Here is a 13,329-nt window from a genome sequence, read left to right on the forward strand (position 1 = left end):
CTATTTGCTAACATTTTAAAATAATTTTTTGTGTTGATGTTCATGAGGGATGTTGGACTGTAATTTTCTTTTCTTGTGATAAATATTTTTGGTTTTGGTATCGGGGTAATGATGGCCTCATAGAATGATTTGGGAAGTATACCTTCCTTTTCTGTTTCTTGAAAAAGTTTGTATAGATTTGGTGTTATTTTTCCCTTAAATATTTGATAGAATTCACCAGTAGAAATGCCTGGGCTTAAAATTTTCTTTGCAGGAGGGTTTTAAATTTACAGATTCAATTTCTTTAATAGATATAGGGCTATTCAGGTTTTCTGCTTATTCTTGAGTGATCTTTGAGGTAGTGTATGTCTTTCAAAGAATTCGTCCATTTCATCAAAGTAGTCAATTTTAGGGTGCCTGGGTGGCTCAGACGGTTAAGTGTCTGCCTTTGGCTCAGGTCATGATCCTGGGGTCCTGGGATCGAACCCCGCATCGGGCTCCCTGCTCAGCGGGGAGCCTGCTTCTCCTTCTCCCTCTGCTGCTCCCCCTGCTTGTACTCTCTCTCTAATAAAAAAAAAAAAATTAAAAAAGTAGTCAATTTTATTGGCATGAAGATGTTCATAATATACTTTTAATCAGTAGTTATGCCACCTCTTTAGTTCCTGACGTTGGTGATTTGTGACTTTTTTTTTCTGGTCAGTCTGTATAGAGGCATATCAATTTTAGTGAGTTTTTTATTTAAAAACAATAACCAGCTTTTGAGTTGTTTTCATTGATTTTCTATGTTTTGTCTCATTGATTTCTGTTTATTATATTCTTTCTTCTGACTACTTTAGCTTTAACTCACTCTCATCTATTATAAATTTCCCTCTGAGTACTGGTTTAGTGGTATCCCACAATGCGATATGTTGTGTTCTCATTTACATTCAGTTCCAAATACTTTCTAACTTTTTTGCTTTCTTTTTGGACTCATTTTTTGGTCATTTAGAAATACATTACTTAGTTTCCAAATATTTTTTGCTTTTTTTGGACTCATTTTTTGGTCATTTAGAAATATATTACTTAGTTTCCAAATATTTGGGGATTTTCTAGTTACGGGTTTTTAGTTCCTATTTGTGGTCAAAGACCACACTGTATATAATTTCAATCATTTTAAATTTATTGAGACTTATTTTTTGGCCCAGAACATAGTCTATATTGGTAAATGCCCTGTGTGCACTGGAAAGAATGTGTCTTCTGCTTTGTTAGGTGTAGTTTCCTACTCTGCTTTGCTCGAGCTTATTGATAGTGTTGTCCAAGTCTTCCATGTCCTTCCTTCTGTCTACTTACTCTATCAGTTATTGAGAAAGGGGTATTGAAGTATCTCTATTGAAAGGGGTATCTGAAAATCTCTTGTGGATTTATTTATTCATCTTTTCAGGTTTACCAGTTTTTGCTTCATGTATTGTGAATCTCCGTTATTAGGTGCATAAGTGTTTAAGATTATTAGGTCTTCTTGATGAAATGAATTCTTCAGGGGCTGTCTTCATCCTCAGTAATTTTCTCTGCTGTGAACAGTACTTTGATATTAATAAAGGCAGTCTGGTTTTCCTTTGACTAGTGTTAGGATGGTATATCTTTTTCTGTCCTTTTGTTTTTAACTTATTTGTGTCTTTATGTTTACAGTATATTTCTTATAGGCAGCATGTAGGTAGGTGTTGCATTTCTTTTAAATCCAGTCTGACAGTCCCTTCCTTTTAATTGGGAGTCTTTAAACCATCTTCATTTAATGTGTTTTGTGCCGTTGTTGGGTCTAAATCTATCATCTGGCAATTTGTTGTCTATATTTCCCATCTGTTCTTTGTCTCTTGTTCTTTTTTTTTTTTTTTTCATTTGCCTTCTGTTGGACTGAGTTTTTAAGGATTAAATTTTGGCTATAATTTCCTCTTCTAAGGAAGAGGAAGCTAAGTGTGTTATTTTGAGAAACTTCTGTACTGTTATCAGTGTTTAGTGCTCTAAATTTCTTCCTTTAGCTGCATTCTTCCAAATATTCTCATTTCCATTCAATTCAAAATATTTACTAACTTCCCTTTTAGTTTCTTCTTTTCCCATGAGTTATTTAGAAGTAGAAGTGTGTTCTATAGTTATTTTATTAGCTGTATGTTTTAGTTGTGTTTTTTTTTTTTTTTTTTGTGGCTGATTTGGAGTTTATGGTATACATTTTTAACTTATCACTGTCTACCTTCAAGTAATATACCATTTTGTGTATATATGTGCATTTCCAGCCTTGGCTTTGTGCTCTTACTCTCATCCATTTTACTTCCACATATGTTATAAACCAAACCACACGTTCTTATTATTTTTGCTTTAAGCAGTCAATTATCTCTTAAAGAGACTTAACACTTTTTCAGTATTTATTTATATTTCCTATTATTGCCATATTTATAGTTGCCATTTTCAGTGTTTTTCACTCCTTTGATAGATCTAAACTTCTTTCTTCTGCCCAAAGGACTTCCTTTACTATTTCTTACACAGGTCTGCTGGTGATTGATTCCTTTGCTTTTGTACATGAGAAAGTATGTACTTTGCCTTGGTTTTTGGAAGATATTTTCCCTGGGCATTGAATTCTAGATTCAAAGGTTTGATTTTTTTCTTCAGTGCTTTAAAGATGTTGCTCCTCTACAGTCTTCTTGCTTTCATTGTTTCCAACAAGAAATCTCTATTATTCAATTTTTTTCTTCTGTATGTAGTATGTCCTTTTTTTCTTTTTTCTTTTTTTTTTTGGCTTCTTCTAAGATTTTTCTCTTTACCATTATTAAGCAATTTGATGATGAAACACCTTGGTGTAGTTTTCATCATGTTTCTTCTTTTTTTTTTTTTTTTTAAGGTTTTCTTTATTTGACAGAGAGAGACACAGCGAGAGAGGGAATACAAGCAGGGGGAATGGGAGAGGGAGAAGCAGGCTTCCCGCAGAGCAGGGAGCCCGATGCGGGGCTCGATCCCAGGACCCTGGGATCATGACCTGAGCTGAAGGCAGACGCTTAACGACTGAGCCACCCAGGCGCCCCTTCATCATGTTTCTTATGGCTTGGGTTTGTTGAGCTTCTTGGATCTGTGGACTCATAGTTTTCTTTATATTTGGAAAAGTATCAACTATTTTTTCTTCAAGTATTTCTTTCTATGCCTCTACTTGACATACTAAGTATTTCCTTTACCTTATTGACCATATTGAATATAGTTATAATAACTGTACTAATGTCCTTCTCTACTAATTCTGTTATCTGTATCATTTTGGGGTCTTTTCCAATTGATTGATTTTTTTTTTCTTTTTCTTTTTCTTTTTTTTGGGGGGGAGAGGATTGGCAAAGGGGGAGAGGAAGAGAGAGATCTTAAGTAGGCTCCATGTCCAGTGCGGAGCCCAACGTGGGGCTTGATCTCACAACCCTGAGATCATGACCTGAGCCGAAATCAAGAGTGGATGCTTAAGCAACTGAGCCACCCAGGTGCCCCTCCAATAGATTGATTTTTATTCTCATTATAGGTCACCTTTTCCTGCTTCTTTGCATGCCTGGTAATTTTTTATTACATTCTTGACATTTTGAATTTGACTTTCTTGGGTGCTGGATATTTTCGTATCCCTAGAAATATTTTTTGAGTTGTATTCTGTGATATAGTTGAATTACTTAGAGTAGTTTTTTCCTTTTGAGATTTGCTTTTAAGCCTTGTCAGGTGATCAGAGCTGCATTTTGTCTAGAGCTAATGTTTCTTCACTACTAAGGTAATAGCCTTCCGAGTATTCTACTTAATATTCTGTTAGTTAAAGAATCTAAATTAAAAAAAAAAAGAATTGTCCACTCTAACTAGTTTGTGGGAACACAAACTATTGCAGGCACTGTGTGATCACCACTCTAATCTTTTTGGGTTGTTTTTTCTTCAGCCTCGGGTAGTTTTCTCACATGTGTGCACTGGTCAGGATGTAGCTGACGACTCAAGGGGGACCCTTTACGGATCTTCAGAGTTCTCTCTCGCTGTCTCTCTTTTTCTCTTTCTGTGCAGCTCTCTCCTCTCCAGTACTCTGCCTGACAAACTACACACTTCAGCCTCCCTGGGCTCCCAGATCCATTTCCTCAACTCAGGAAGACAGTCAGGCTCTGTCCAGGTCCTGCAAGCTTTCTAGGCAGTGAGCTAGGATAATTGCAGGGCTTACCTTGTTTCCTCTCCCTTGGGGATTGCTGTGCTGCCCTGCTGATGCCCAGGGTCTGAAAGCCATTATTTCATATACTCTATTTGAAATTTTAGTTGTTCCAGGTAGGAGGGTAAATCTGGTCTTTGTTACTCCATCTTTGCTGAAAGAGAAAATTTCACACTTAATTTTAGTTTTGAGGACTGGAACAAGCATGGAGTGAGATGAATATAATCTAACTGAGCAGAAAGTCTTTATCCTGAGCATAAACCAAGATAAGAGGAAAGGTATCACTTCTATTTTGGTGAAAAACAAAATTTTTTTTTTAATGTCCTTCAGTTTTCTGGATATCATTTCTGGAGAGGGAAAAAAAAAACAACCCAACCAACTTTATTATAACATTACAGAACCCAGAATAAATTACAGCTAATTCTTACTGACAGCTTTTGTAGGAGCCACTAGCAAAAGGGAACTGAAATGAATGTCATTCAGTAAGTCAAATTAGCATTCCTGAAATAGGATGACTGTTGGATTATATAATGCTATCAATAATTATGAGATTTAACTTGAAGACTTCAGTCATGGATTCATAAGTCACAAACCTGAAGGTCCTTTACAGATATATATTAGAATGATATGGTCACATGTTTCATAAATGGGCTAATAGCAAAAACCCTTCTAAAACAAATGTCACTGTTCCGCTTGATAGCCTCAAACAGGCCTTTAGCCCCAAGAATAGCTCTGGGAAATGTGTCCACCCAGGGTCAGAGTACTCCGTGCTTCCTGGCTCTTAACCTGCTTGGTCCCTCAGGATCTTAACAGGAGGTTAGTTTGGGTCTTTCCTAAATACCAAGAGGCATAGGGGCCTGCTCCTTATTCAATAGGTCAAAAGTCAACAAAAGTTTGTAGACATTAGGACCCTTAGAGTTGTTTTTTTTTTTGCTGTATAGACATTGGAGAGGAAGTGGTTAGACTAGTTTATTTTTTCCCAATCAGAATGTTTACATGAGCCAGTCCTGCTAATGGCCAGAGAGCGTAGCCTTATCTTTCACTGACCTTTGTAATCCCACAGTTTGTTGTAAGGGTTGGTGGTTGGAGGAAGCAGGGAGAAAAATGTCATTTTCTGATTAAAAAAAATTTTTTTTTTATATTTTCTGCTATTTTGAGTTTTAGTCCAATTACACCATGCGCTATTCCAAACACGGTATTCATGCTAGAGATAGAGTATTGCTTGGCTCCAAGATGAGCACTGTGTTTAGGAATGAGCATCAGTGGAAGTCAAATTAGCAAGTTGTGTATCTCAACAGAATGCTGAAAGCAAAACAGCAGCCAGATTGAGTCTTGGGAACAAAAGCAGAGAGAGGAATGTAATTTCTCACTTCGCCAAGTTGTGTGTGCATGTGCGTGCATGCGTGCGTGCGTGTGTGTGTGTGTGTGTGTGTGTGTTGATGAGTTAAATGAGCCCGGCAGCCTGTGGCCATGACTAGTGAACAGAGAGGTCATCGGTACACCGTCCCCCATCCCAGCAGGCCTCCCGCTAGTTCTTTCATTTTCTTCATGGCCCACCTCCTCCGGTTTGCCCAGCATGGAAACTTCAGCTTCTGCTCTGACCTTTTCCTCACTCCAAAGAGCAGACCAGTCCTCGGACCCTCTCAGCTTGTGTCTGCAGGCACTACCCTTTGCCGTCTCCGAAGACCCCCTGGTCCTACCTGGGCCATCAGGGCAGCGTCCCCAAGACCCCTGACCTCCATTCTCCACGCCCTTCCTCACCCTAGTCTGCAGATTGCTGCTGGGATGATCTTTCTGGAGCCCAGTTCTGCTCGCAGTGAACGGGGCTCCCCTCTTCAGAAGTTACCTTGGATTTGGAAACAATCCCAGGTCATTATGGGTGGATGGTGAGGGGCCTCCCCTCTGCTTTTCTAAACTTGTTTCTTGTGACCCTCTCCTGAGAACCTCACACTTCAGCATCACCTGAATCCCTCCCACCTCCACCCCCCTCCACACACCGCCACCTGTGGGCTTTGCTTCCTGGAGTGTGCCCTTGTATTCTTGGCTGGGGCTGCTGGGACAGTACCACGGCCCAGGCGGCTGAAACACAGAAACTTCTCATCCCACAGTTCTAGAAGCCAGAAGTCCGAGGTTAAGGGGTCGGCAGAGTTGTTCCTTCTGAGGGCTGTGAGGGAGAATCTGTTCTATCCTCCCCCCCTCGCTTCGGGGGGTTGGTTGGCAATCTTTGGTGTTCTCTAGCTTGTAGACCTCTGCCTTCGTCTTTGCATGGGGCTCTCCCTGTGGGCGGGCCTGTGTCCACATTTTCTGCTTTTTCTAAGAGCATCAGTCATCTTGGATGAGGGGCCTACCCTACTGTAGAATGACCTCATCTTAGCTCATTACATCTGCATCGATCCCTCTTCCAAATAAGGTCACATTCTGAAGCAGTGTGGGTAGGGACTACAGTGTCTGTTTTGAGGGGGCACAGTTGAGCCCATGACAACTGTACTTCTCTGTTGAATAGGAGTAGAGGGTTGGAAGGAACGCAGAGCAAAGAGATATGATGCATATTCGTGTGTTAAAGATCTGAGCAGTGCTGTAATAAGGAACCTAGCGTTCCCGAACTTACTGGACCAGCGCCCCCTTCCCCTATTTAAACCACCAAACTAGAGAGCTGTGGAACACACTCTGGGAAACACTATTCTGTCCTGGACTTCTGGATTTATGAGGCCTTATGGTCCAGAAGGCTGAACCATGGCTGAGAGACCAGAGCAGGAGAGGAGAGCTGTCTGTCCCTTGGGCCGGACACCCTGTGACCTTGAGGAAGGGCACAGCAGAGGGGCTCAGGTGGGCCAGAGGGGCAGCAGAAGGGCGAGGCCCCCACATGCCTGCAGTTTGAGCGCCTTGCTCTCTGCCGGGGACCCTCTGCTCACCTGCGCGCTGCTCAGACCTCTGGCCCAAGCCCCTCTTGCTGTGCCCCACCTTCCAGATCACAGCCAGGCGACCTCGGGGCATGCCTTTTTCTATCACTGAAGCATTTCAGCCACTTCCCGGCGAGATTTTCTTAACTACGGGCAAATAGAGTCGCCATCCTACTCGGGGGACTCAATTTTAGAGATCCCCGTGGAGGAAATTCTATTCCAAGAAAGTGAGGATTTAATTAAATAAATACACATTTCATTTCCCGTGTGTGGTAGCTTTCAAGAGACAATCAGTCATTTAGTCTAGAGTGTGTGTTCCGGGCACTCATTAACCTCCCAATGCCACCGGCTCAGCAGGGGTTGGCCTCAGAAAGATGTTTTTCCGATAATGGATAAGTCCGCAGCAGGGTCCCATCCCTTTAGTGATGTTACAGGGGTCCTGTGTGCCCAGTCTTCCCGAGCGGTAGCCGAAGCTTATGGGGGCGGGGATGGAGAACGTGAGTAACACGGCTTCTGTATTTCTCCATACAGCTGATACCCATGTGGTTGCCAATGATTCAGTCAAACATCAAGGTAAGTCATCGCTGGGTAGACCGGAAGCTCAGTCCCCTCCAGAGAAGGTCCTAACATTAACAGGGCCCCCTGATGTGCCACTTGCTGTGGAGAAAGGTGACTTCACCCTGCTCCTGGCCTCATGGGGCTGACACAGGGGGAGACGCTGTGGGCCAGGGATGGGGCCTGCAGTCTGGGGCGACGGCAAGAGCCACGGTCGTACTGTTTGTGATGGATGAGGATGTGAGTGGAGGGGGGATCCGAGTCGGAGCGAGGCTCGGTCCTGACTAGAACACAGGCCTGCCCCACCTTCTCAGGACACCCGTGGCATCCGAGCCCAGGCATGTTCAGTGCTCTTTCCTGGCCACTAAAAGAGACTTTCTGTGGGGCGCCTGCCTGGCTCGGTCAATAGATTATGTGACTCGATCTCAAGGTTGTGAGTTCAAGCCCCACACTGGGAGTAGAGATGACTTCAAATAAATAAAATAAATAAACTTTAAAGAACAACAAAATGGACTTTTTGTGACAGGAAGAATTCTATTAAGAAAGGCTAACATTGAATTTATGACAGAACAGCCAGAAAGGAAGGGGCCTGTCCCCTGTTCTACCTATGAGGAAACACGGGACCAGAAAGAAGAGTCACTTGGCCGGGGCCCCGCAGCCGGGAAGGGAAAGACCCTATCCGTGTGTCTTTCCCATCGCCAGGCCCCACCTTGAGGGACACATCGTCATTGTTGAGCCAGACATACTCCATGACTAGTGAAGATTCCTGGGGCTTGACGTCAGGACGGCAGAGCTAGCCACGTGATCTACCCAGAACTGGGCTCTGTCTACGGCCCTGGGAGCACAGGGCAGGGGGGGAGAAGGTGGACACCTTCTTGCTGATTTTCTTCTCAGAGTCGGGAGGGATGTTAGTGGATAGAAGGGGACTGACCTCAAGGTCCCCAGACACCAAGAGAGAAATGGAGCCATCAACGGTGACTTTCAGGCTTTGAGTCCGGGGTCATGGTGTTGGTGACATTTGTGGCCACGTGTGGGGGCGCCGCTGCTGAAAACCTCCTCTCATATTTCTCCTGTGAAAACAGCTGCTTGTTCCAGATTGCCCCTCCCCCTGCTTTCCGGAAATCTGGAAATCTGAGGTCAACAGAAAGCTTACAACCTAGCCTCTTCACGTGCATTACCATGAGAACAGAGAGACTCTAATCATGGTTAAAATGTAACGAGCAACTATTATGTGCCAACTTCTGGTCCAAACCCTCCATTAACTCACCCTTAAAAGAAAACCCCATGAGGTGTTACTATGCCCAGTTCGCCCATGAGAAAATCCAAACACAGACAGAAAAACCTTGTTCCCAGAGTTGTCCCCAGAGGAGCTAGGATCTGGACCCAGGGAGCTGGCAGCAGAGCGCAGGCCCCAAGCCCATGTGGTGACCGGCTCCTGGGGGACATGTATGTGTGTCCGCCCCTCCCCAGCGTGTCATCTTTACGTTCCCCTTGCAGCGAATGAGTCGGGATGGGAATGGCGTTACTTGCATGGATCTGGGCCAGAGTGACTTTAGAATCCCGGTCACTGGCCCGCGTCCCCCACCCTGCCCACCACCAAACGTGAGAGCTGGCCTCCCTGTTCAGGCCCGACAGCCCTTGAGCCACGTAGGAGAGTCCTGCCCTTGAGCCACGTAGGAGAGTCCTCCCTGCAGGAGAGGCCTGGGCTGGTGCTCCCTTGGGTGGACGGCAGACACTGGAAGGAAAGAAACTAAACTTGCTGTCTCTCCCTTCCTCAACAGCACTTATCGGCCGGACTCCAGCTTCGCCTCCAGGCCATTCAGAACAACGTGAACCACCACAGCCTAAGGACGCTGCCCGGCTCGGCCCCGAGCAGCGCCGGCCTTGTGGCCCTCCGCAAGTGGCTGCAGTGTACGCAGTTCAAAATGGCCCAGGTGGAGATCCAGTCCTCAGATGCGGCCTCGCAATTTTACCCTCTATGAGCGGCCCCCTTGGCTCTCAGTGTCAACACTCTGGTTTAGCAATAATGGGTTTCAAAACAAAACAATTTGATCCAAGCAGGTTGGGGAACATATTGGTACTGTACATTCTCTTTCTAGTTTAGTAAAAAAAAGACGTGCAAAGGCCGGAGAGGGCCAAAAAATGAAGCTTTCTTGCTACACATCTTTCTGATGACTCCTTGGGCTATCTGATTAAGTGTTTCCTTACATTATTTTTTAAAAAACCAAATCATTTTTCTTTAACTAACTTCTATTTTTTTTAAGAAAAAAAAAAACAAACAATAGACTGGTGGGTACTCACAGAAAAGTTGTATAAGTCCCCCTGTTGCTATTTTTGATGATAGAGAATAAATAGGGTTTTTGAAACCTTTGTAGTGTTTTTTCTTAAAATCCACTCTTGGCAATGCAATAAAAAAAAAAAACCCGTCACCATAAGCCAGTGACACTTGACTGAAGCTTTTTGTCATTATCCTGGGAAAAGTGGCAGCTTGCAAGGACCATTACAAAGTGCACTTAGAAATTAGGTGGTTAAACTGTGCCAATTGTTTCTCTTTGTTTTATAATATCATTTTCCAAAACTGTCCAGTAAGTTTTATTATTTTTAAAACTAATTTTTCAACTTATTAGTTCTAGGCTGTACTTTCTTGTAAGCTTTATGAGAACCACTTTAGTTTTGTGAATAATAAATTTTATTCTTTTGTTAATCCTTGTATACAATTCAATTTAAAACTGTAGATTGCATACTGGACCCGATGACCCCCCACACTGGCACAGAGCACTGCACCTGGAGTTATGTTTCATAAAACGGGATTTTACTAGTGTAAGAGCACCAAGATTTATCAGCACTTCTACTTAGCATTTGACTGTGCATTCACAAATGATATTTCTCTTCTCTATCCCTGTAATGCACTGACTACAAGAAGACTTACTATACATTTAAGCTGTATATTGACATGCTATTAAATGCATTTTTTTTATTATCTTTGTGAGCCTGGGGTTTTTTAAAAATCAGTTTATACATTGCTTGTAAACTTCTAAAACTTCTAAGTTCCCTTAAAACTAGAGTACAGCTATTGAGAGGAAAAGGCTTTCTTTCAGGTCATCTGGTAAGAGAGATACACAGTTTGAGGTCTGTTCTCCAGGAAGGACCTTGAGGACATGAGGCAGTGTTATTTATGTATTTATTTTTTTTAAGTGTTGGTTATTATTAAGAGGTCTCTCTTTTCTGCTGGGAAGTCTGAGGCCTTCATGCTTCTCAGGGGGAAACAAGTCCTCAAATGTTGAAGTGTTTCATGTGAGTTCTGGAAAGACAATATGGCAGAGCTTCATCCGTATGAAGACTTGCAGGGAACCAGGCGGTCCCTAGATTAAGAATGTAGAAATGATCATTCTTCCCATTTTACAAAGTTGCTCTTCCAAGAGGCCTCCCCGCTCAGCGAGAATGCTCCCCGTGGTGCTTGGTTATGCCTCCGTCACTGTTCTGACTTCTATAGAAAGTTGTGCATGTATTTATCTCACTTGTAGACTGTGACAGCTTAGAGGGTGTGTCCTGTCTCTGTATCCCCAGGGTCTGGCCCGAACCGCCACTGTAGTTAATGTCTCTTGAACGGAATGGATTTGATTAAGCAACAGGTCTTTCTTGAGCTCCCCAGTGGGCTCAGCAAGGGCTGAACTGTGACATTTTCTTTTTGAGCAGCGATTCCTGGAGGGGGTAATGGAAATAGGCCCGTGGAGTTGGCCTTGGCTCCTTCCCATGTGGGGGGTTTGACTGATGCCCCCATGAAGGCTTAGCTACAGCCCGGCTCTTGGCTTGTCCTGAGTCCACCCACTGCAGGCAGCCCTGTTCCTACCAGTAGACAAGGTCCAGAGTCCTCCACAGGCTCTTCTCCAACCCCGGTTCTTTCAATGGACTGCTGCCTCAGTTTTTCTTTATATTTGCACCCCCCCACAAGGGCTGGAGAGGAGCCCTCAACTCAGCCCTCTTGACTGCGCCCCCATCTAAATCTTCCTACTGTCCAGGATGTTTTCTTTACCCCAGTTACAATCTGGGGTCTTGGCCCCACCCAGGCAAGTCTCCCTCCTTGCCCCTGAGAACTGTGACCCGCTGTCCTGGCAAGCTGACCTAAATACTGTCCCTGCTGGGACCCTGCCACTTCCCTGGTTTATCAAGACCAGTAAACTTCTTTTCTGGCTACGCTGTCCTCAGGCCCATCCCCCAGCGTTGTCATCTTCTAGCCTTGGGTCAGCCACCCTCCCCCACCCCCCAGCAAGTCAGAAATTTGAAATTTCGTTACTAATATTTCCTCATTGGTACAATGGGGACAATGACACATTCTACTTCATAGGGTTGTTGAGATGAGAAAAGAATGCAAGGAAAGAGAGCAATGCCTGGCGCGTGGTAAGCACTCAATAAAAGTTATGACTTCCTATTGTTTTTTTTGCATGTTAAAGCCTAGGGAAGGAAAGCTACTTGCCCAAGGTCACACAGCTAGTAAGAGGCAGAGTTGGAACTTGACCACAGGCTGTCTAACACCAATGACCGTGCTCTCAACCACTGCCCACCACATCCCAGCCCCGCGTGGCAGCCTGGCAGCAACAGAGGGCACAGAGCTTCCAACAAATTTTACCTGAGCCAGAGCTGGCCAGTACGATCATTGGCTTGGAGAAGGGCCAAGGTGTAGACTCAGTGTTCCCTCCACTGTGGAATCCTACTGGCTTCAGAGTGTGAACAGAACATTCTGAGATGCCCAAGGGGATACTGAGCCCAAATCTGCAAATGCGTAGATTCCATGATTGTGGGCAATGGACATGCCTCTTACTAGTTGGGTGACCTTGGACAAGTTATTAAACCTCTGTGGACCTCTGTTTTTCCTTACCTGTAAATGGAGCCATCTCCCCATCTCCCAGGGGTGATGGAAAGCTCACGTGGGTGGAGGACGGTGATGGCACTTGGGAGAATGCCAGAATCTAGACTGCCAGGAAGACCAGTGCCACCTTAGGAAGACCACGTGAGGGGACGGCTCACAGCTGCAGACTCACCTGGTTTTTCCTCCAGCTAGTCCCTCAGAAGCAAGACCTACAAGGCCATGAGAGGCAAATGTGATCAATAGCCAAGGGTGTCCAGTCTCCACTGTGCAGGAGTCCTTTCTTTGCAAGCGTGTCGTTCTGCCTGTCATTGGGATGTTTTCAGCAAATCTCTTCCCAGAGGGTCTCATCTGAGGTCAAGTGCTTCCAGCCAACTGCTCCATTTCCAAGCTACAACAGAACAAATAAGGACTGGATCGGATTGGAGAAGATGGGTTATCCACCAAGACTCTTTCCTGAGCTGGGGTGGAAGGGCCTCTGGTGATAACTGGATAATGCAGATCATTTCATATTACTTGTTTAGTAGAATTAATTTGCAAATATGTATATCGGGCAGATGGGAGTGTTTTGACCAGTAACGGAAGTGGTTGGAATGCGGTGGAATGGTACCAGACCATGTTTTCGAGAGAGCTGATCGCTTTGGGAGATGGCTGAAGTCTTACTCAGAAAAGGTTGGCCAGTTCATTCCACTGACAGGAGCGACACGCAGGAAGCCTCTTGAACAGGGTTCGAGAGAAACCCCAAGAGCCGCCATGGATTGAGTGTCTACTAAGTCTTGAGCACTTTACATATGTTACCTTTTCTTCTCAGCGCCCCCCACACTATGATTCCCATTTTGCAGGTGGGGTCCCTGAGGCCC

The 13,329-nt window shown here is 44.3% G+C and overlaps 1 protein-coding gene across 14 annotated transcripts in view; it reads left to right on the forward strand.

The window, feature by feature from the left end:
• UNC79 (unc-79 homolog, NALCN channel complex subunit) overlaps positions 1-11,523 on the forward strand; it is a 237,325-nt gene extending 225,802 nt beyond the window's left edge. For 13 of the 14 annotated variants that reach the window (XM_032405836.1, XM_032405840.1, XM_032405835.1 and 10 more), the window contains 2 exons: positions 7,582-7,623; positions 9,387-11,523. In XM_032405836.1, coding sequence (XP_032261727.1) covers positions 7,582-7,623; positions 9,387-9,587 — 243 coding nt within the window. In that variant the 3' untranslated portion in view covers positions 9,588-11,523. The remainder of the gene's footprint in view (positions 1-7,581; positions 7,624-9,386) is intronic. The other variant, XM_032405841.1, reaches the window with a different exon arrangement.
• The last annotated feature ends 1,806 nt before the right edge of the window (positions 11,524-13,329 follow it).

The sequence above is a fragment of the Phoca vitulina genome, unplaced genomic scaffold (genome assembly GCF_004348235.1).
Source record: "Phoca vitulina isolate PV1807 unplaced genomic scaffold, GSC_HSeal_1.0 scaffold7, whole genome shotgun sequence".
In the NCBI taxonomy this organism is placed as follows: domain Eukaryota; kingdom Metazoa; phylum Chordata; class Mammalia; order Carnivora; family Phocidae; genus Phoca; species Phoca vitulina.